This window comes from Saccopteryx bilineata, chromosome 8 (assembly GCF_036850765.1).
Source record: "Saccopteryx bilineata isolate mSacBil1 chromosome 8, mSacBil1_pri_phased_curated, whole genome shotgun sequence".
NCBI classification, from domain to species: Eukaryota; Metazoa; Chordata; class Mammalia; order Chiroptera; family Emballonuridae; genus Saccopteryx; species Saccopteryx bilineata.
The window spans coordinates 84,960,306-84,984,929 of record NC_089497.1 but is presented as its reverse complement, the minus strand read 5'-3'; the positions used below and the strand labels follow the sequence as shown (position 1 = coordinate 84,984,929).

Sequence of the window (24,624 nt, the reverse complement as noted above, 5' to 3'; positions counted from 1 at the left end):
TTCCTTTAGAAACTATCAGATGAAGAGCAAAAAGGAAATCTATAAACCCATCTCTCTCTCTCTTTTTTTTTTTTTTAAGAGAGGGAGAGAGAGAAATGGAGACTGGACTCAGATTAAAGACCTAAATGTGATACAGCTCTTCTTATAACTTTGGATGCATGAACTTTCTCACAGATAAAGCGACATGGCATAGTAACAACAGCTTATCCGCAGTCCCTTCTACTGTTTTAACTGTGGTGTGGTGTAAGCAGGCAGGGGGCTTGCTCTTCTTCATTGATGTGGCATTGTTGGCTAAGCTTGGATTTATTTTTGAAATCTTTTACAAATGGTTTGATTAGTGGACCCATCATTCCTAATTAAGTTCTAAAGCACTGAGAGTATTTTCATGGAAACTAATGGAAAGAAATGGAAGACAAACACTGTTTCCTCCGAGCCATAACACGTGGACTGTACAACTGACAATTTGTGAGTAGTTAGAAGTTTGGCAGTAGAGTTGGATGTCTGTTATCTTAAGATTAGTTCAGGAGAAAGCTCTGGACTCAAGGACAATTGGACTCAAAGCTCCCTTTAGGGATGTTACCTCGTAGGGAAAGGTGATTTTCCACAATGTGGATCTGGTTACCAGGGGCGGCTCATTTTAGATCCTAGCACCACCTAGAGGAGAACCAAATAATTTCCATCCACCCCTGAGTCAAAGGCATTTTTCATTTTGATTAACCATTTTTCAGATTTAAAGCACTTTCATTTTAATAACTCATTTGATATTCAGGTAACTATCTTTAAGGTGGAACTTTCTATATTTATTTGGATGATGAATAAATTTATCTCTCAGTGACTTACAGTGCAAAACATTTGACCAAAAATTTTTCATGTGACTGAAAATGTTATACATGAATTGATTCTTTTTCAAGTAGCTTTTTTCAGGTATTATTTACATACTATAAAATTCACTAATTTTAAATGTACAATTTAATGTTTAGTAAATTTACTGGGTTGTGCAGCCATCATCATAATGCAATTTTGGAACATTTTCATCACCCGGATAAGATCCCTCTTGCCTCTTTTACAGTTACCGTATTTTTTGCTCCATAAGACACATTTTTTTCCCCTCAAAAGTGGAGGGGGAAATGCCCATGCATCTTATGGAGCGAATGTTCATTTTTTTTTAGCTGCTGCAGGTGCTGCGCTGGTTAATATATGTAAAATGAGTGCCAGTGAGAGTGTAATCATACCCGCCATGTGGCGTGCAGAACCCTGGCATCTGGTTCTCTCCTGGTTCCGGTTCCCACAGTTGCATGCAGCGCAGGAGGGAAGGCGAGTGATGTTGTGTGGGTGCATTCATCTGGCCTCATCCAGGGCAGACGTGAGAGGCGCACTACAGCGGTGGAGGGCTGTGCTGCAGCTGCTGGAGCTCTGTGTGAAGTGCTGACGTCACCTGCTGCCCTATCAGTGCTTGACCAGTTTAGAGCACATATTAGTGAAACCACACACACACAAAAAACTTTAAAGAAGTGAAGACTCATCTAGCTGTAACTCCTGGGGGTTTTACCAGCCAGTTGCAACTTCTCCACATTTCCATCAACAAACCGTTTAAAGTCTTTATGCGAGAAGAGTGGAACAAGTGGATGGCTGCTGGTAATCATGACCTGACACCAACTGAACAAATGAAGAGACCCACTGTCACTCAAGTTTGTGGATGGGTGAAGACATCATGGCAGTCAGTGAAGAATGAAACCATGGTACGGTCATTAAAAAATGTGGCATTAGCAATGTCTTAGATGGCACTGAAGATGGTATCATACATGAAAATAGCGAAGAAAGTGATAGCAGTGATTGTGAGTGACTGAGCTTCTTAAATTCTGACACTAGTGATGATGAGTTCCTGTGGGTTCCCAGACAACTAGAAGAGTATTTGAACATTAAAGTCTCTTCTCGTTTGTTAATAACAGTGCTAATGTTTGTTAATACTGCTGTTGAGTTTAGATTGTTGAAATATTATTGTGGTATATTTTATTAAATATTTTAACACACCATTTGGTTCATAATATTTTTTTTCTTATTTTCCTCCTTAAAACCTTAGCTGTGTCTTATGATCAGGTCCATCTTATGGAGTGAAAAATATGGTAATTCCCCTTCTAATCTCACCCTAGGAAGTCACCAATCTGCTTTCTGTCTCCACACATTTACTTGTCTGGGTATTCCATATGAATGGAATTGTACAACAGGTGCTCTTTTTGGCAAGTTGTTTTTGAGGTTTATCCATGGTGTAGCACTTACTAGTATTTTATTTCTTCTAATTGCTGAATAGTGTTTCATTTTATTGGCAGACCACATTTTATTTGTCCATTTATCATTGATGGACATTTGGATTGTTTCTAATTTTTTGCTATTATGAATAATGCTGCTATGAATATAGGCATCAAAGTCATCTTTTCAAGCAAGAGAATTTCATGACTAAGAAGGCAGTGAATAAAATGTTTAGAAGAAGAGTGACTATCTGAATGGTATATATTGGGGAGAAAATTAGGATAAACAATCTGGAGATGCCCGAACGGGAAGGCATCTAGGTCCTGGGGCCAGTGTTTGTAGCTCTGAGTCAGGGCTCTTGGAGCCATGTTTCTGCAGAAGTGCAGAAGAGTGGGGAATTCAGGATTTGCTTTGATGGAATGGCAGGATTCAAAGACAGTTCCCAAGGAATTGCTTCTTGTTGAGGCAATACAATATCAGGTGCAGACATGCAGACCTTGGTAATGGATCTGAGTTTGGGAGTCCATTCTAACTCTTCCTCATCCTTAAGGGAAGGGTTAAAGGCAGTGGTGGGATTCAAATAATTTAACAACTGGTTCTCTGCCCTAATGACTTGTCACCCCCTGGTTGTTTGGCACTTCTTTTGTTTACATTATATGTTTGTTTACTGAAGTAACAAACGTGAGGGAATTAAAATGTAGTATTTCATCAAAGGTATAATGAGTTTTATTATATGAATAAGTAAATATTACAAGCATAGTTCCATCAAATTTTTGTCACATATGGACAGAATGAACTATGGGCGCTTAGAACACGCTGTTGCACAGATGAACGTTAAAAAAGAGTAAGGAATGTAAATCTGTGATTTCCACATTGGGCGGCACCTAGATGTCCACCTTAGAGAGAATCCTGATTATAAGTGCCATTTTAACAACTGGTTTGCCGAACTCAACAGAAAATTAGGTATCGGTTCTGCCCAACTGGTGCAAACTGGCTGAATCCCACCACTGGTTAAGGGGCCCTCTCAAAGTTAAAATTAAACTGTGGGGTCAAATGCATCTGAGTTGAAATCCAGCCTCTGCCAATATGTACGAGGCTGTGGGCTGGTCAATGTTCTCATTGGTATCTTGGAAGGCAATGGTACCCCACTTAGGAGGCTGTTGTCAGGACTTTAAGATGCTGCACGCTAAGCACTGAGCACAGGGGTTGGCTGAGTGAGTTCCGATGTTATTTTTGTAGGATTGGATTGTGCACAGTTTTTTAGGGTTGTGCCCTAGATGCCCAGAAGCAGTGACATTCACCTCGGATTATTTCTGAGAAACTTTTACATTTTTTCATTGAATGTTTCTGGCCCAAGACCCTGTCACAAGATGGGTATAAGTTTCCTTTAGAGGTGACACAATATGGAAGTGGAATTTCATAAAGAAAAATATTATCACCCAGAATGCCATAGGCTGGCAGGAAGATTTAGTGCAAATCTGAAGGGACTGCTAAGGATTTAGGTGGATAAACACCAGGGATAATTAACATGATAAGTTAACGACTCATTTTGCATATAAAAACATAGTGAAGACTGCAGAGTTTTCTCTACTTATTGAAGATAGTCAGAGGTGCTTGGGTTTAATCAAAATTTAATACCCTGGGAGGGGAAACATGAAGAATACAAATTCTTAGTAGCAGGCACTATGTCAAATGTGGTAATTGCCAGTTTAAAATAGCCCCTCCTGCAGTACCTTTCCTTGTCAGCCTGCCTGTGCGCCTGACCGGCGGTTAGGAAAACATGGCCAGAACCACAGGCAGTCTCTGGGAAAACAAAGGGATAAAATACACATTCTATTGCAGGAAATACATCAAACACTCAATAAAACCCTATTCTTTAAAACGAGACAGTCATGCTCTGACTAGATAGCTTGGTTGGTTGGAGCATCATCCCAACATGCAGAGGTTGCAAGCTTGATCCCCAGTCAGGGCACATACAGGAGCAGATCGACATTTCTGTCTCTCTTCTTCTCTTTCTAAAATTAATCAATAAAAAAATAAAATAAAATGACAGTCACATATTCAAAAAATATTTAAATAAGGAAATTTCCCCGAGAAGATTTGAAGGCTTTTATTTCATTTTAGGCAGGGCGCCAAGACTCTTCCATACATTGCTCAGGCCTCTATATTCACCTGAGTGGAAAATTTAAGAGGCTAATGTAACCTTGAGTTTCAGATATCTTTCCGATGAAGAAAGCCGGACTTTGAGGAGGGAAAGTTATAGGATGTGCTTGTCACCAGAAGAATGCACTCAGTCAGGCAAAGGAGGGAGTACAGATGTGTGTGCAGTGCTATCAGTGTACTAGAGGAAAATCAGACAACATCGACGCGGTGAGGTAGAAGTACAATCCTGTGACGTGTTTTGGGACATTGACTTATTGACTGCAATTTTTGTAGCCTTGCAGCCACACCCTTTGCCATGTGACTTTGTAATTCTTCCCACTAGATGCATGGATACTGGGTTCGAGCATAGGACTTATGGTGGCCAATGGAATGTGGGCAGAGTACCAGGTGCCAGTTCCAGTTTAGTCTTTAAGGGGCATATGTGTTTTCAATAGCCTTCCTGTGCTTCTGCTATTGTCTTGAAAGAAAATGTTGTGGCCCAAGGAGGAGGAGGAGAGACACGTGAAGCAGTCTAGACACATGCTCAGCCTAGATCAGCTGTCCTCCAGCAGATGTGCACACGCTCAGCCTAGATCAGCTGTCCTCCAGCAGATGTGCACACGCTCAGCCTAGATCAGCTGTCCTCCAGCAGATGTGCACACGCTCAGCCTAGATCAGCTGTCCTCCAGCAGATGTGCACACGCTCAGCCTAGATCAGCTGTCCTCCAGCAGATGTGCACATGCTCAGCCTAGATCAGCTGGCCTCCAGCAGATGTGCACACGCTCAGCCTAGATCAGCTGACCTCCAGCAGATGTGCAAGTAAGTGGCCACTGTTCAAAGTCAATAGATTTTAAAGCTGTTAAGCAGCATTACCAAGATCGTAGGTTACTGACTTCGATGGCTATTATACAGGGCTAGCTGAAAGAGAGGCTAAGGGTGCATTTGTCTACAGGCTGTCAACTCTTCATCTTTACATTTACTCTGTATGGATAATAGAAAGTTAAATTCTCTACAGGAATCCAAGCATATCCTATATCTAAAGTTAATAGTTGGACCCCTTGAGAACCAAAAAAAAGTTTATGCACAGATTTATGTAGGATGGGGATCAAGAAAGAAGTGTGCTCAGAGTTTAATTTATATAATTAATTCTACCTCACGCAGTCTACTCTGAAGAAACCTTCACCCCGAATGACTGAGGAATGGGTGTGAGAACACCTTTCAGTTCTCTGTTTTTTCACTTGAAGTTATGTTTACAAATCCAGCTGGCACTGTACTGCATGAATTCTCATTTGTCAGCCTTGCAGAATAACCTTGGGTACCTTTAGAGCTGGCAGTACTTTCTGGTTTAAAACAGGAGGAAACTTTCTGCCTTGTTTCTTTCTTTCTTTTTCTTTTTTTTTTTTTTTTTGACAGAGACAGAGAGAGTCAGAGAGAGGGACAGACAGGAAGGGAAAGAGATCAGAAGAATCAATTCTTCGTTGTGGCATCTTAGTTGTTTGTTGATTGTTTGTTCATTGATTGCATTCCCATATGTGCCTTGACTGGGGGACTACAGCAGAGCAAGAGACCTCTTGCTCAAGCCAGCGACCTTTGGACTCAAGCTAGCAACCATGGAGTCATGTCCATGATCCCATACTCAAGCCAGCGACCTTGCGCTCAAGCTGGTGAGCCCGTGCTCAAGCTGAATGAGCCTGCTCTCAAGACGGCAACCTTGGGGTTTCAAACCTGGGTCCTCTGTGTCCCAGTCTGCCGCTGCCAGGTCAGGCTCTGCCACTTTTCTTTTTAAATTTTTTTTGTATTTTTCTGTGAGAAGCAGGGAGGCAGAGAGACAGACTCCTGCATGCACCTGACCAGGATCCACCTGGCAATCCCACTAGGGGGCAATGCTCTGTCCATCTGGGGTGTTGCTCCATTGCAAAGGCTCTGCCTCTTTAAAATTTTTTTTAAATTAAATTTTTTGGGGTGACATTGGTTTATAAAATTATATAGGTTTCAAGTGTACAATTCTATAATACATCATCTATATATTGCATTGTGTATTTATTAACCAAAGCCAAATCTCTTTTCCTCTCCATACATTTGACCTTCTTTACCCTTTGCTACCTCCCCAGCCTCCCTTTCCCTCTGGTAACCACCATACTGTTGCCTGTGTCTATGAGTTTTGTTTCTTTGCCTTATTTGTTCTTTTTTTTTTTTAAGTGAGAGGATGTGAGATAGACTCCCACATGCGCCCCAGTCGAGATCAACTGGGCAACCCTGGTCTGGGAATGATGCTCGAATCAACTGAGCTATTTTTTAGCACCAGAGGATGATGCACTTGAACCAGCTGAGCTATTCTTAGCACCTGAGGCCACACTAAAACCAACTGAGCCACTGGCTATGAAAGGAGAAGAGAAGAGGAAGAGGGTGGGGGAGAGAAGTAGATGATTGTTTCTCATGTGTGCCCTGACCAGGAATTGAACCTGGGATGTCCATACACCAGACTGATGCTCTGAGCCAACCGACCAGGGCCCCTGCTTGTTCATTTGTTGCTTTCAGTTTTGCACCTTACCTTTAGTGAAATCACACAGTTCTTGACTTTTTCCATCTCTCTCATTTCACTTAGTATGATATTTTCAAGAGCCATCCATATTGTTGTAAATGACATATTTCACCTTGTCTTAAGGCCAAGTAGTATTCTCCAAAAGCCTCTTCTTTAAGGCACTTTCCTATGTGGAAAATGGAAGTAACTTTGCACTTTCTGTTTACTGAAGTATGAATACCATGAAGATGGGGCACCTGAATACCTTCCTGTTATTCATCTTCACTGATGCACCCTAGCACCCCCACTGGACCTTGCTCATTCTGTGCTATCGAAAGGCATATTATCTTTTAAAAGAATCTGTTGCACCTTACCAGGCGGTGGCACAGTGGATAGCATGTCTGACTGGGACACAGAGGACCCAGGTTTGAGACCTTGAGGTCTCCAGCTTGAGTGCAAGCTCTTCCGGCTTGAGCAAGGTTCACCAGCTTGAGCGCGGGGTCGCTGGCTTGAGCGTGGGATCATAGACATGACCCATGGTCACTGGCTTGAGCCCAAAGGTTGCTGGCTTGAAGCCCAAGGTCACTGGCTTGAGCAAGGGGTCACTCGGTCTGTTTTAGCCCCCCAATCAAGGCACATATGAGAAATCAATCAATGAACAAATAAGGAGCCGCAACAAAGAATTGATGCTTCTCATCTCTCCCTTCTTGTCTGTTCCTATCTGTTCCTCTCTCTGTCTCTCTCTCTCTGTCTCTGTCACAAAAAAAAGAAGAAAAAGAAAGAAAGAAATCAGTTGCATTTTGCACCTCATGGATGGAGAGGAATGGAAGAAGGAGAGGCTACTGTGACTCTGAAATCAGCCCTCGTGGCACACAGGGAAGGGCTCTACTGGCAGACATTTCTGTCTCTAACTCAGACATATAGCATGCTGACTCTAAAAATTCCCACATGCAGAATGAGGAATCTTGTTTTCAATTAGAAGGTTGCTGCTGATTTTACATTCTTAATTGATTAATAAATATTTACATTTTTATTTTATATTATTAATTTTAATGCAGTGACAATGATAAATCAGGATATATATGTTCAGAGAAAACATCCCTAGATTATTTTGACATTTGATTATGTTGCATACCCCTCACCCAAGAAAAATTGTCTTCCTTCACCTTCTATCTGGTTTTCTTTGTGCCCCTCCCTTCCCTCCACCCCCTCTCTCTCCTTCCTCGCCCCTCCAATTACCATCACGTTCTTGCCCATGTCTCTGAGTCTCATTTTTATGTCCCATCTATGTATGGAATCATATAGTTCTTAGTTTTTTCTGATTTACTTATTTCACTCCATATAATGTTATCAAGGTCCATCCATGTTATTGTAAATGATCTGATGTCATCATTTCTTATGGCTGAGTAGTATTCCATAGTGTATATGTACCAAAGCTTTTTAATCCACTCGTCCTCTGACGGACACTTGGGCTGTTTCCAGATCTTCGCTATTGTGAACAATACTGCCACAAACATGGGGGTGCATTTCTCCTTTTGGAGCCGTTCTATGATGTTCTTGGGGTATATTCCTAAAAGTGGGATAGCTCGGTCAAAAGGCAGTTCGATTTTCAATTTTTTGAGGAATCTGTATACTGTTTTCCACAGTGGCTGCACCAGTCTGCATTCCCACCAGCAGTGCAGGAGGGTTCTCTTTTCTCCACATCCTAGCCAGCACTTACTCTGTGTTGTTTTGTTGATGAGTGCCATTCTGACTGGTGTGAGGTGATATCTCATTGTGGTTTTAATTTGCATTTCTCTAATGATTAGTGATGTTGAGCATTTTTTCATATGCCTATTGGCCATCTGTATGTCCTCTTTGGAGAAGTGTCTATTCATTTCTTTTGCCCATTTTTTGATTGGATTGTTTGTCTTCCTGGTGTTGAGATTTACAAGTTCGTTATAAATTTTGGTTATTAACTCCTTATCAGACATATTGTCAAATATGTTCTCTCATTGTGTAGTTTGTCTATTTAATCAGTTCTTATTGTTTTTAGCTGTGCAAAAGCTTTTTAGTTTGATAAAGTCCCATTTGTTTATCCTGTCTTTTATTTCACTTGGCCGTGGAGATATGTCAGCAAATATATTGCTGAGAGAGATGTTGGAGAGCTTACTGCCTATGTTTTCTTCTAAGATGCTTATGGTTTCATGGATTACATTTAAGTCTTTTATCCATTTTGAGTTTATTTTTGTGAATGGTGTGAGTTGGAGGTCTAGTTTCATTTTTTTGCAGGTAGCTGTCCAATTTTCCCAACACCATTTATTAAGGAGGCTGTCTTTACTCCATTGTATGCCATAACCTCCTTTGTCAAATATCAGTTGTCCATAGAGCTGTGGGTTTATTTCTGGGTTCTCTGTTCTGTTCTATTGATCTATATGCCTGTTCTTATGCTAGTACCAGGCTGTTTTGAGTACAATGACCTTGTAGTATAACTTGATATCAGGAAGTGTGATACCTCCCACTTTATTCTTCTTAAGATTGCTGAGGCTATTCATGTTCTTTTTTGGTTCCATATAAATTTTTAGAATATGTGATCTATATCTTAAAGTATATCATTGGTATTTTAATTGGTATTGCATTGAATTTATAGATTGCTTTGGGTGATATAGACATTTTAATGATGTTTATTCTTCCTAACCATGAGCATGGTATATGCTTTCACTTGTTTGTATCTTCCTTGATTTCTTTTATCAATGTTTTAGAATTTTCTGAGTACAAGTCTTTAGTCTCCTTCATTAAATTTACTCCTAGGTACTTTATTTTTTTGGTTGTAATAGTGAAGGAGATTGTTTCCTTAATTTCTCTTTCTGACTGTTTATTGTTGGTGTATAAAAATGCCTCTGATTTCTGAGTATTAATTTTATATCCTGCCACCTTGCTGAATTCATTTATCAGGTCCAGTAGTTTTTTGACTGAGACTTTAGGGTTTTCTATATACAATATCATATCATCTGCAAATAATGATAGTTTTACTTCTTCTTTTCCAACTTGAATGCCTTTTATTTCTTCTTCTTGTCTGATTGCTGTGGCTAGGACTTCCAGGATTATGTTGAATAAGAGTGGTGAAAGGGGGCACCCCTGCCTCCTTCCTGATCTTAAGGGGATTTTAATCATTGAGTATGATTAAATTTTTGCCCATTGAGTATGATGTTGGCTGTGGGTTTGTCATTGATGGCTTTTATCATGTTGAGGTGTGTTCCCTGTATTCCCACTTTGCTGAGAGTTTTGATCATGAATGGGTGCTGGATTTTATCAAATGTTTTTTCTGCATCTATTGAAATTATCATGTGGTTTTTCTCCTTCCTTTTGTTTATGTGATGAATCACATTGATTGATTTGCAAATATTGTACCAGCCTTGCCTCCGCAGAATAAATCCCACTTGACCTTGGTGTATGATTTTTTCCATATATTGCTGGATCTGGTTTGCTAATATTTTGTTGAGGATTATAGCATCTATATTCATCAGAGATATTGTCCTATAATTTTCTTTGTGTTGTCTTTGCCTGGTTTTGGAATCAGAATTATGTTCATCTCATAAAAGTAGTTTGGAAGTCTTCCTTCCTCTTGAATTTTTTGAAATAGCTTGAGAAGAATAGGAGTTAGTTCTTCTTTGAATATTTGGTAGAATTCAGTTGTGAAGCCATCGGGCCCAGGACTTTTCTTTGTTGGGAATTTTTTGATAACTGTTTCGATCTCATTTGGTATAATCGGTCTGTTTAGGTTTTCTGATTCTTCCAGATTGATTTTTGGAAGATTGTATATTTCAAGCAATTTGTCCATTTCATCTAAGGTTGTCTATTTTATTGGCATACAGTTCTTCATAGTATTTTCTTACAATATTTTGCATTTCTGTTGTGTCAGTTGTTATTTCTCCACTCTCATTTCCAATTGTATTTATTTGAGTCCTCTCTCTTTTTTTCTTGGTGAGTCTAGTTAAAGGTTCATCGATCTTGTTTACCTTTTCAAACAACCAGCTCCTGGTTTCATTGATCCTCTGTATTGTTTCTTTAGCCTCTATGTCATTTATTTCTGCTCTGATCTTTGTTATTTCCTTCCTTCTACAACATTTGGGCTTTACTTGCTGTTCTTTTTCTAGTTCTTTTAGATGCAGGGTTAAGTTGTTTATTTGAGTTTTTTCTAGCTTCTTAAAGTGTGCCTGTAGTGCTATGAACTTCTCTCTCTATACTGCTTTTGCTGTGTCCCATCAATTTTGAGTTGTTGTATGCTCATTATCATTCATTTCTAGGAATTTTTTAAATTTCTTCTTTGATCTCATTCTTAATCCATTTGTTATTTAACAACCTGCTATTTAGTTTCCATGTGTTTGAGAATTTTTGAGTTTTTCTGTTGTGGTTGATTTCTAGTTTCATGCCATTGTCATCTGAGAAAGTGCTTGATATACAATTTGAATCTTCTTAAATTTGTTGAGACTACTTTTGTGCCCTAACTTGTGGTCTATCCTAGAGAATGTACCATGAACACTTGAAAAGAATGTATATTCTGCTGCTTTAGGGTGAAAGGTTCTGAAGATATCTATCAAATCGAGTTGATCTAATGTGTCCTTTAAGTCTGTTGTTTCTTTGTTAATTTTCTTTTTTGAGGATCTATCTAGTGATGTTAGTGGGGTATTGAAATCCCCTACTATTATAGTATTGCTGTTGATCTCGCCCTTTATATCCATCAAAGTCTACTTTATATATTTAGGTGCTCCTACATTAGGTGCATAGATATTTACAATAGTTATATCTTCCTGTTGGATTACTCCCTTTATCATTATGTAGTGGCCTTCTTTATATCTTACTATATCCTTTGTTTTAAAGTCCATTTTGTCTGATATAAGTATTGCTACCCCAGCTTTTTTTTAATTTCCATTTGCATGAAATGTTTTTTTCCATCTTTTTACCTTCAGTCTATGTGCATCTTTTATTTTAAGGTGTGTCTCTTGTAGACAGCATATGTATGGTTCCTGTTTTCTTATCCATGCAGCTACCCTATGTCTTTTGATTGGATCATTTAATCCATTTACATTTAAGGTTATTATTGCTATGTAGTTGTTTATTGCCATTTTATTCTTTAAAGCTGTATTCCTTTTTTGCTATATTCTTTTCCCACTTTGATCTGTTTACAATGGGCCCCTTAACATTCCTGCATCATTGGTTTGGTTGTAATGAATTCCTTGAGTTTTGTTTTGTTTTTTTTGTCAGGTAAGCTTTTTATTTCTCCTTCAATTTTAAATGATAGCTTTGCTGGATAAAGTAGTCTTGGTTGTAGATTCTTGTTCTGGATTACTTTGAATATTTCTTGCCATTACCTTCTGGCCTCAAGTGTTTCTGTTGAGAAGTCTGATATCATCCTTATGGGGGCTCCTTTGTAGGTGGTAGCCTTTTTTTCTCTGGCAGCTTTTAATATTTTCTCTTTATCGCTTAGCTTGGTATTTTAATTATGATGTGTCTTGGTGTAGGTTTCTTTGGGTTTCTCTTTAATGAAGTTCTCTGTGCTTCTTGAACTTGTGAGAGTTTCTCTTGCATTAATTTAGGAAGTTTTCAGCTATGATATGATTGGACTAAGTCTCTGTCCCTTGTTCTTTCTCTTCTTCTTCAGGAACCCCTATGATGCAGATGTTATTTCTCTTCATGTTGTCACAGAGCTCTGTAAGAGTTTCCTCAGACTTACTGAGTCTCTTTTTTTCTTCTTCTCTGCTTTCATGCCTTCATTCCACTTGTCCTCCAACTCACTGATTTGATCCTCAGCTCCATCCATCCTGTTTTTAATTCCTTCCATTGTGGTCTTCATTTCTGATATTGTATTTGCCATCTCTGACTGATTCTTTTTTAATAGTTCAATATCCTTTCTTATACTTGCTATTTCTTTATTTAGGTGTTCATAATAACCATCCATTGTTGTTCTAAAATCCCTAAGCATCCTTACAATCATTATTTTGAACTCCGCATCTGGAAGTTTGATTATTTCCATATCACTCTGTTCATTTCCTGGAGGTTTCTCTTGTGGTTTCATTTGGATTGCACTTCTCTGTCTTCTCATTATGTCTGTGTGTTTGGGTGTTTTGTTTGTAGAGCTGGTTGAGCCTAGCCTTGGTATTCAATATTTACATTTTAAAAAAAGCAGTTAAGGGACCAGGCATAGAAAGCATTGATAGTGAAGCAGAGAATTGATATATTTATTATTACCAATCCTTTGCAGAAGAAAATTCAGGGAAACTGAGCATCTCAAGTTCATAATTCTCATTCTGAATACAAATTCTTATGCCTATCCACCCTCCTTTATGTAATACTTTAGTTATAAACATCATCAACCATGCTTGCCTCCAGGTGCTCAGCTGGGAGAAGCCTGCTTTAGCTGGCAACATCTTTTTCCAGAACCAAAAAAAAAAATGTGATTTTTATTCTTGAAAGCACTTCACTCTGTTCTTAGAATAAATCTATTGTAGAACAATGGACTCTGGGAGGTGAGACTTAGAAACCTTGTTTATGTAAGAGATTAAAACTCCCCCAAATCTGTTTGTTCGAAGTACTTTGTCTAGACATTCTTTGCTATCTCTTACCATCTTTAAGAAAGGCTCACTGATTCTTCCTCTATGGAGAGGATTTGCAGATGAGTTTATCATGAAAACATGTAAATGAATGGGCATGGCTGTGGTCAAATAGAACTTTATTTACAAAAACAGGAAGCCCAGCTTTAGTTTGTCAACCCTGCCTTAATGGTGAGGCTAAGAGCTCAAGTTATAACCAGAATATCTAAATACTGTATTATGATTGAATGTTAATCGCCAAGTGTTTGTTGTTTGTGTGTGTCATCAGAGAGACATGTGCTGCAATTGTAATGAACTAGGATGTAATTCACTTAAGTGAGTTTATCTAGAACAAAGCAAACATTGCTCCTTGAGAACTGGAAAGAATAAGTAAGCCTGCACTTTGGTTGGACTGCCATCCAGTCTCTGACTTCAGAACTTAAAACTATTAGTATGACAAATATCCTGTGTTTATTTTTTAAGTTAAAAGTTAAAAATGGTATAAAAAAATTAAAATAACTTAAAAGAAATTAAGCAATGAAATTTTTGGTCCCTTTAATGCATCCATTCAATCTCAAATCAATGCCAGAAATATCTCACATGTGAATTAAATGCCATTAGAAACCATATTCTGGTACCTGCACTCCCTACCCCAAATAATGCAAATCCATTGATTCTTCACCTGCAACTTTTTGATAGATGCTGACAAACTCCTTCTCTAGTGAATTTCTAGGTTCAAGAATTTCTCAAGGCTCATGCCTGGTACAACCCATTTCACCTTCAAACTGCCAGTAATAATTGGCCTCAGAGGATCTTCCAAGGAAATAAAATGTATTCCAAAGCATACTTAAAATCCTTTAGCATATGCTCATTTTATACAAGAGAGAGTAAGGAGGGAAGAGAAGTCATGAAGGGTCCTCCTCACAGGGTGACAGGCATCTGAGTATGCTCAAGTGCCTTATCTGGTGAGGGATGTTAAAAAGAATGATTATCACTGTTGAAAAGTAACATTTTGTCAGTCACTGTAAGTTAAACTGAAGGTTTATTGTAGAGGCCAAATTTTGTTTTTTCCAGAAGTCCTTTTCTTGTCCCCTAATATGGTTTACATAATGAGGGGGTGCTCTGGTTGGATGGAGGTTGCAGGAACGAGGACTGAGGAGATGCAGGAAGAAGCCCAGGGTCTTCATGCTGTACAGTATGGAAAATCACTTCTGCCTCTAGTCTTCTGTCTACAGAGACTTCTGGGCCTGCTGTTTGCACCCGGAAGACTGTTAATTCCCAATCTATTACAGTTTTCCAAGTTATTACATAAGAGAGTAACTATTCATTTTTGACTATCTATAGACAAAATTTTCTTCAAAGGTGGTATTAAATCAATATCTTGTTTTAAAGAAGTCACTCAGTGACTTGATGACCAGCCCTCTAGCCCTCTCTGGTACATCAAAGCTGAGAATTCAGAACACCCCCCTGTAGGCTGAGCCACCGAGTGAACACATGACACAGATCAAATGCAGCAGACCTTGTATGATGAGTATCCTCTAATGACTAAGCTTGGACAATCTGAGTAGCTTTGAGTGGCCATAACCACTTTTACCCTTCATTTCTTACAGTCATAGGATTTTCCTTCTTGAAAATAAAAATTATTACAAAGATTATCAGAGTGTCAGGCACAGCATGATAGGTGTTACAAAATATTACAGTCAACTGGAAACGTTGAACTGATTTATAATAGTTTTTTAAGGCTTTAGGTCATTTGCATTTTTAAGTTTATATCAGACATTGAAATGTGAAAGATATACTATTCGAACTTCTATTAGGTAGTAATGGTATTAGAGAATCAAGGGTAATTAGGCCACATAATACATCTCGTGTCCACATCCAATGCAATTTTTGCAGAATGCTGCACTGTGTAAACTGCTATTACAAAACAGGCAATTATTGTACTGAATTTTCCATAAAATCCATCTAAATAAGTCTTGTAGCCTCTCACCTTTGCAAATGAGCATCTTGCTTTTGAAAAGGTGCAGTAGAAAAAAAACTTGCCATAGAAACCAAAAGAAAGGTTTCTTGTCTGAGACTATAAGTTTTCCATTTCATTAGCTCCCTCCTCCACCTTGTTTATTCACCGAACAAAAGTTTATTGTGCACCTCATAGGTGTCAGGAATTGTTAAGGCTCCGGGATACACTATCAACAAAACACAGGAAAGTCCCTGGCCCAGGGACTTACATTCTATTAGGGGAGATAGACAAGTACCTAAATACATTATATCACAGGGTTTCAAAATAGCTTAAAAATATCCTGTCTGAAATCTATGATAAAGTGAAAGGACAGGCCAATAATAGACTGTAGGAATTCCACTAGTCCCAGGTTCACCATCTCTAAGTTGGATAGATTTAAATAAGCCCTTCAACTGCTCTGGGCCTCAGTTTCCTCATATATCAAATGGGAAAAGGTTGAATTAAGTAATTTTTTGAAGGAAAAGGGCCTTTTTAGGCTCTTAATTTTTATGGTTTTATTGAACCTTTGGCATAAAATCAAGAGGCAATTTGTTGACTGTTCTATGGTTTAAAACTGAAATATAAGAAATCCTTAGTATTTCACACACAGTTAACACTTTGAATGCCAGTCTAAATGTTATAATAGCAAATGTCTTATTTACAACTGCTAGAGATTGAAGTAATATTACCATGATTAGCTATCTAAGCAAAAAGTTATTTATTCATAAAAGTCTACTTTTTCCATTGGTGGCTATATAGTCCACTCTAATTGCAAAAAGTTCTCTAGCTGTGAAATCCTCTCCTGGATGTGACTTTATCTCTGTCCTTCTAACCCAGATCACTGACTTTGTGCAGCTATTTAACCTTTTCCACTGGTCTATGAGCTTCATGAACACAGTGGTTGGGTCCTTGCTTCTTTGGAGAATAGCTCAAAGGAGATTCTGTCCATGTAATCCACAGACATGTAAGCATTGCACCTACCCCATGTTTTATGGATACAGGTTTTTCAGGGGCCAAGATGAGCTCTTCTGGCTATAAGAATGGTTCTGCTTAGTAAAATTAGAGCGATAGTATGCCAAAGGGTACTCTAATGTCCAAAAAGGAAAAACCAGTTTCCAGAACAATTCACAGACTAGGACAATATGAATGAATGAATATCCTAACCTCTTTGGAAGCCCTGGTGGAATGTTAATGTATAATTAATAATGCAAGTGAAGTAGCACATATTTTGCAATCAATTAGTTTTCCTTTAAGAAGATAACACAGCTGGAGAGCTGAATGTTAAATAAGGTTAGGCTCATAATTATTAACTTGGTATGAGTTATGAAACATTTGATTCTCTTGAAAGACAAATTGCATTCACTGGTTTGATTTTGAAATATAAAAATTCAAATTTCAAGCAACCCAGGAGCTAAGTATGATGGGAAATTTTATAGGACTCTAAGGGGTCTTCTTTTCTTATCTATTTCATAGCCCCTGAGGTTTCTGAAGGCTGCATGCTCTGTTTTTGAGTTTAGTCGATTGCTGTGCAAATATCCTACTCACGTTTTCAAATTTGATCAGGTGGGCCCTATCTTGTCAGTGCCTTTGGAGGCAAAGTGAAATCTCTGCTTCAATGACTGAATTTAATTCCTTCTTGTTGCTCTATGGTGTCAAGATATATATGATATAGTGTCAACATTATCAGAAGTGTCTAACCTGGGCTGCTGTGCAGACTAAAGTCTTTACTGTCCTGTCAGTCACTGAAAAGGAATAACCACATCCTTGCTCCTTGCTTGGGTGAACACTGCCACGTCAGGACCAGATGGGCAAGGGCATTCCATGAAACCTTGAAGAACCTTGAAGCGGTATTACGATATCTTCTAGCAATGATCAAGATCGCAAACAGAACATGTATGACTAGAAAAGGAGGACAGGCCCAGCAGGCATTAACTGCATAAATAAAGGTCAAAGAAGAATGAGAAGGTTCAGACAACTTTTGGCAACATAGATCACAGCTGTATGTAAATTCTTGTTAGTAAAGGAAATGCACTTTGGTGTACATCATGGAATTGGAGTACGTGTTTATGTTGTTAGGTATATGCTACCAATAAGGATACAGTCCTTTCTCACAAGGATAGGCAAGAGGAATGATAAATCCCTGATGGTGTTCAGTGTCCTTACATCGGTGTGACAACAGCCCTTCCCAGCCAAACCAAGGCATCCAGGATTGGATGCAAGAGTGCATTAGGCTGTTCTGGGCAGTTAGAGATCTCCAGAGTCACTGTGTACAGCATGTTCTTTGAATGGAACTCTCTGAGTTGATAACTCTTAAGTCCAAACCTCCATGGGCACTATGGCTTCTTTGGTTCCAACAGAAGGCAATAGGCTTTCTTCCGACAAGAAATAAAAGGGGAATTGCACCAGGAACCCACGGATCTTTTTCAATTCTTCCTCAGCTCTAATGGGATCTTCCTTTGCCAATATGGGCTTGGTTATAAAGTCTCTCAGCTGAATTAAATTGTGCACTTCATCATTGGGAAGGCACCGGAACACCTGGTGAAAACACAAGGAGGAAAGTGAGTGGTAAGTTTAAAAGAAAGCATATCCGCCTTACCTGTGGTGACCTGAGATGCTGAGGTCGCCAGGTTGAAACCCTGGACTTGCCTGGTCAAAGCACATATGGGAGTTGATGCTTCCTGCTCCTCCCCCCTTCTCTCTCTCTCTCTTCTATAAAGTAAAATCTTAAAAAAATAAAAGAAAGCATATCCCCTTTATGAAACACATATTAGTTTTAATGTTCCAGCAAAGACCTCACTGAAGAGTCACTTTTCTTATTTACTACAAAGAAATTGCTAGATTTGCTTACTTCCAAAAATAAAAATCATAAGTAGATTCTAATATCTGATCTACACAAATTATTAACCCCAGGATAAAGTCAGACTCATGGTGAGGAATTTCCCTGATGTTATCTTTTTGGGTAAGATAATACCCTCTTTAGTGGAGGCTCTGGTTTAAGAGGAAAATTGCATAATTTATTTTCTCTAACCATTTACACTGAAAATGTTCTTATCTGTTCTTTTACTTGGAGTTATCAATTACGTACTTAGTTTTCTAAATGAAAGTGAGTTTAGTTTCAGACATTGTAACACTTCACTCCTGAATACTTCAATATGCGTTCCATAAGAATAAGAACATGTGTCTATATAATCACAATACTATTCTGATACCTCAGAAATCAACTGCATGTCATTTAAAATATGGTCCATATTTATATTTATCCTATTATCCCCCAAATGTCTTTAATAACTATTACCACTCTATCCAGGATCCAAACAAAGCTGGTCCACTGCATTTTTAAAATCACATTTTAAAAGACTCCACACACATGACCTATTTGATCATGGCCTTGAGTATCAGTATGATATAACGCTATGTGGATGTCATGTTTCATTAGGAATGATGAAGTCTCCATGCTGGAGCGGACTCTGACAGTCCTGAAGAAGAACACACTCTTACCCAGTCTGATAGATGGTCAACAGATCATGGCTTGAATATTTACTATGATGGAAAAAGCTGGTTACTTTGTGAAGTAACCTGTTTCATTGTTAGACAACTCTTAACTCTTGGAGCCAATCAATGGATAGAATGTACCAGGGTTCCCTAACAAATGGGGCTGGTTTTAAAACACCTTTCCAAACTTAGAGCTGTCTAACAAAGAAAGTGTCTCATTAATAAACTTCATTGTAAGTATGGAATATCACTTATTATGTACTATGTGATAATCACATTTAATAGGCTATTCTTTATCTTCATAACTACCCTAGTGAATATTCCTAATTTATAGAACTGAAGGCTCAGAATGTCAAGTCACTATACATAAATGGGTGAGCTGGGATGCATCCAGATTTGGCTCATTTTTCTATCCCATCTGCCTCTTCCCCCTTTGTCACCAGACTTGTACAAAGGCTGGATAACTGCTTGCTAAGGGTGTTCATGATGGATTTGAGAATCACATAAGAGTTAAAAATGCCACTAAAAGTTTCTTCTAAACCATATTCATGATGCTTTTGGACTCTTTGTTTTCTAATGCCTAAAAAGATGTATTTTATCACAACTTGTAGGTATACTGTTATTTACACTCAAGAATAACTTGTACCAATAATATGCAGAAATAATAATGTGCTTTTATGATGAGATTCAATGAAAAAAAAAGGAGGGAGGATATGTGAAACTTACCTTGTCATAAATTGTAGCATTTCTAGCTGCTGTTGAAACCCACACCTCCTTGAAGAATTTGTCACTCACAGGATCCTGAATGTCTTCACTTGGGTCAGAAAGATAGCCAAGGACAATCCTGAAATACAAATGTCCTCAAATTGAGTACCCAAGTTAAAGCAGTTTGCTGCAGGCATTGTTTCTAGTGGTAACATCATTAAATCTGTGTGTTTGTGTAGGCGTGTGCGTATGTTTATATAAAAAACCCAAGCTGTAAAACAAAACCCCTAATTTGCTATGATGCTTGAAAGTTTTAACTGTTGGACAGAGTGAAAGGCCTTAATTTTGCTCTAAGAGCTTCCTTGTAATTTGGCCTAAGGGGATGAGAACCTTGGAGGATAGGATTAGCATTTGCAGCATGAGCCAGCAAATGTGCTAAACCAGGGGTCTCAAACTCAACTCAGCATGTGGGCCGCAGAGCAAGATCACAGCCGTTAGGCACTAGGTCTACAAAAGCAACTGTTACGCAACACTTTTCTCACTGCAGTTGAAAAAAAAAAAATCAGTACAACAAGCACAATCGTACATGCAGTTTACTCAGTGTCACAAAACGACCAGAAACTGTAGTTCGCATCACAACTGCTGTTAACTAAGCTAATATCTAGCTAGGATGCTAGAGAAATGAAAAATACAAGTAGGCCCCTAGGCTTACTTAATTTTATCCAAAATATTCTGAACTTCGTGGATTAGTCTGCGGGCCACACAAAATTGTTCAGCGGGCCGCATGCAGCCCGCGGGCCGCGAGTTTGAGACCCCTGTGCTAAACCCTTTAAAAAACTATTTCAGTTAATCTTCAACAATCTGATGAAAAGCAACTATTACTGCCTTCATTCCATAGGTAAGGGACTAAAGCATAGAGAGGTTAGGTAACTCGTTTAAGGCCATGCAGCTGGTAAGCTGAATATCTGGGACTCCAACCAGGACCATCTGACTTTCAAACCTACGCTCTTAACCATGACTTGATCTTCCTCCCTCCTTCCCTCCTTCCCTCCTTCCTCCTCCCAACCTCCTTCTCTCCCTCCTCCCCTGCTTTCCCTCCTTCCTCTGGTCCAAGAGCTATGCTGAACTGCAAGGTGCAGGAGTGAATACAAATGACACGGAGCCTCTCTGAGTAGATTTAAATTTGGTGGGTGAGATCAACAATGAATAAATAATCACTCTCAAAGGAATTAATTAAAATTTTGAGAAATACCAGGTGTACTTTAAGAGCACGAGATGGGAGTAATTAGGGAGGCTTTGAATTTTGCCTGTTTACCGAACCCCACTTACCATCTTTTAAAATTCAGTCCAAAGTGACCTCTATAAAACTTTTTATGGCTCCCCCTTTTCCAGTCTCCCCTTCCTCCCCATCAACCCTGGGAGATTTGAACATTGTTCCTTTGATCCCCACTGTAATTCATACATGTTTTGTTTTTATCGGAGCACCTGCGAGACTTTATGCAGTTTTTTTTTGTTTCTAACAGGCCCATCTCGCACTTCTAGGATATACATTCTTTGAGAGAACATGGCTCGGCTACTCTCACATCCACAGAGTGTCCGGCCTAAAATAAACCACATCCTAGATGTTGTCTGAATTGATCATATACAAACATGGGACTAGGAATAAGAAATTCTCAAACAAAGCAAGACAAGTTTTAGAGGTCATGTTTGAAAATTATAAAAACTCTACAATTACAGAAAGTCTTAATGTTAAAAAAAATCCTATGAGGTAGATGGTATATGATTCCCATTTTGCAGATAGGAAACTAAAGTTTGGAGACATACTAGTAATAGAGCTGAAATTCAAACTGAATCCAAAGCCTTTTGCTCACATGCCTGGTAGGTTCAAAGAATATAAAAAAGACTGGTGCTATAATGGAAACAGAAGTGAGGAAATAAGCCTTAGAAGGACTTTGCCTTTCACAGTGAGTGCAGTCAGGACATACTGCAGACACTGGAGCAGAGGAATGACAGGATTTGACTTCCACAGTAAAAGATGGCTGCTGTATTCAGAACGGGTTGCACAGGGCAAGGCTGGACCCTGGCCACCAGTCAGGAGTTACTGCAGTAATCCCAGCGAGAGACAACAGCAGCGTGGGTGGTGGAGAGCAAGGGAGAACCATCAGGTTTTACTGATACTGTAGGGATAGGGTGTGAGAAAAAGTCAGGCATCAGGGATGCCAACAGGGTTTTGGCTTGAGCAACTCGAAGAATGCAGTCTCCATCAGCCGAGACTGTGAATTCTGTGGGTAGAGCCAGTTTGTGGGGGAAGACTAGAAATTCAATTTTCATCCTGCTGAAATACCTATTAAATATTCAGTGGCAATGTTCAGCAGGCAGTCGGATACATGGGTCTGGAGTTTGAAAGAGAAGACGGTTGGAGATATAAATTTTATACTGTATATGTATGTATATTCATAAAGCCATGGGACTTTTATTGGGTTTACCAAAAGGAGTGAGTCTAGACAGAGAAAGAACCCAGTGCACCTCGACAGTAGTGGAGAGGAGGAGCGGCCATCAGGCTAGAGAAAAGCCGGAGGACGTGACATCCTGGCACCTATGAAGTGTCTAAGGAGAACTGTGTCAAACTCAAATGAGAAATGACCGCTGATTGGATTGAACCGTCATTCCATTGTCACTCTCTCTGTATTTAAGTAAACGTAGCTTTACATCATCATTTTTAATGATTGCAGAATTTCCCATCATGGGAAATTAATTCAACCGATTATTTTATTACGGCCTTTGGTGGTTTCCAGTTTTTATTATTATGAACATAATTTATTCACCACATATAAAACTTTAGGAGAAACTTTAGAATGAAAACTCCTAGGTCAAAGAATATGCAACATTTACTTCAGGAAAGATTGTTCCAATACATCCGCTATTGACCATGCTTGTTGTCCCAGTACTCTCCGACATTATCAACTCCTGAGAGCTCAGCCAGTCTTACAGGGATAAAGGAACATCTCATTTTAGCTCTAGTCTGCATTTTCTCTGCTATATAAGACTTCTTTAACTGGGCCTGGCATCATAGGCTCACTAGTAATCTTAGAGTTTTGTAACTTCAAAATTCTATTACTACTTCAAATAATGTCTCCTTCAGACAACATAGGAATAACTTATTTTTCTTTTTTATTTATTTATTGACTTTATTGGTGTGACATTGGTTAATAAAATTATACAGGTTTCAGGTGCACAATTTCCACAATACATCATCTGTCTAATGCACTGTGTGTTCACCACCCCAAGACAAGTCTCTGTCTTAAGGGATGAGGTTTGCACACGATGGTGCCATTCATTAAGACCCCAAACTAAATCTTACTGCACCTAATTTGAGGGACTATACAAGTTATAGCAATAAATCAATTATAGTAATACCTTTGATTTGGGCCAAGTATAACCAGCAGAAAACAGAGCAAAAATAGTATTTCTGTGACCTTGCTTTTTATTTTGAACAAAGGGTAAGGGAATGTGTCTACCAAGTTATCAGTGAAGAGCTCGTGTAAAGAAGTATTTAAGTGAGTCAGACACAGACAATACCCAGTACTAAATTATTTTCCCGCCAGCTCAAGACCAGCCCTAGAAAGTTCTCATTAACAATGAAGTGAAAGACTCAGTTTTTTTAATTATAAGAAACATATTAAAATGCATAGTAGAAACAATATGAAGTACACTAGGTATTCTTTTGAGGTCTAAGGTTCAAGAGAAAACTAGTTTGTTTCTATGTTGATGTGTATAATGGTGATTATTTAAAGTTTAATTGTTTACACACCTGTGGGACAGTAGAAAAACTGCAGAAAATTGTGTTCTCACATCTGTCACTTTAACCCATTCTGACTCTACTTGTATGAACAAGGGTTTCTGTTGAGTGATGGTTTTTGTCTGTAAAGTTTAGACAACTTTCTAGGTCTAATGAACTGTTCAGCACACAGGTGTGACATTCAGTGCAGTACCCTGATGATTGATTCTACTTAGAATTGATTTCACATTAAAATGTGTCTATTTTTATTCAAAAATAGTCCAGATGGAAAATGGATCGAAGTTGCATTTTTTAAGGGAAGAAATGGCTGTGTTCTAGGCCACAGTTATTATCTTTGATAGTATTTCCCAATAAGAAGAGCTAAAATTGACACAAGGATTTTGTGGTGCTTTTAAATATATTCTGTGTTTGCCATTGTGGCAAAATAAAAATGATTATTCAAGAACAACTGCCTCTTAAGACAGTTTAAAAATTGCCAAGAAAAATAAAAGCACCTAGGAATAAACTTAGGATGAAATGGATAGGATCAGTATAAAAAATAAAGATAAAAATTTTACAATTACTTAAGAACAACCCCTACTCAGTAATAGCTTTATTGAAGAACAAAACAAATTTTAAATAAATTAAAACCTATACCTTATTCTTCAATAGTATTATAAAGATATCAATTCTTTTTATATTAATCTATAAATCCAGTGTAATTCCAATTAAAAAAAACTAATGAGAGAACTTTAATAAATAACTCAAAAGTTGATGTGTAAAAATGAATACTTAAGAGTCGCCAAGATTATTCTGGAAAAGAATACAAATTTGGGGAAGTAGTATGGCAAGAAGTAGTATTAAAATACACAGCTACAATAATTAAAATGGTATCAAAGTGCAAGTTAACAGACTTTTGATAGTACATAATGCAGAGACTAGAGATGTCAGGCTATGTGGCCAGGTTACCGAGGCAGAGTACCTACCACACACCATGCAGTTCTGGGGCAACTGGCTGGTTGGGGGAAAACATTAGGGTTCCTACCTCATTTCTCACATTAAAGTAAATTGCAAATCTTAAATATAAAAAGTAACATCAAATAAGCACTAGAGCCTGACCTGTGGTGGTGCTGTGGACAAAACATGGACCTGAAACGCTGAGGTCACCAG

General features: G+C 38.5%; 1 protein-coding gene across 6 annotated transcripts in view; it reads right to left on the bottom strand.

Moving 5' to 3' along the window:
• Nucleotides 1–17,268: 17,268 nt before the first annotated feature.
• The window catches only part of PLD1 (phospholipase D1), a 315,252-nt gene continuing 307,896 nt past the window's right edge, over nucleotides 17,269–24,624 (bottom strand). For all 6 annotated transcript variants that reach the window (XM_066241913.1, XM_066241915.1, XM_066241909.1 and 3 more), the window contains 2 exons: nucleotides 19,698–19,815; nucleotides 17,269–18,014 (listed from right to left, as the gene is read on the bottom strand). In XM_066241913.1, the coding sequence (XP_066098010.1) occupies nucleotides 17,790–18,014; nucleotides 19,698–19,815 (343 nt within the window). In that variant the 3' untranslated portion in view covers nucleotides 17,269–17,789. The remainder of the gene's footprint in view (nucleotides 18,015–19,697; nucleotides 19,816–24,624) is intronic.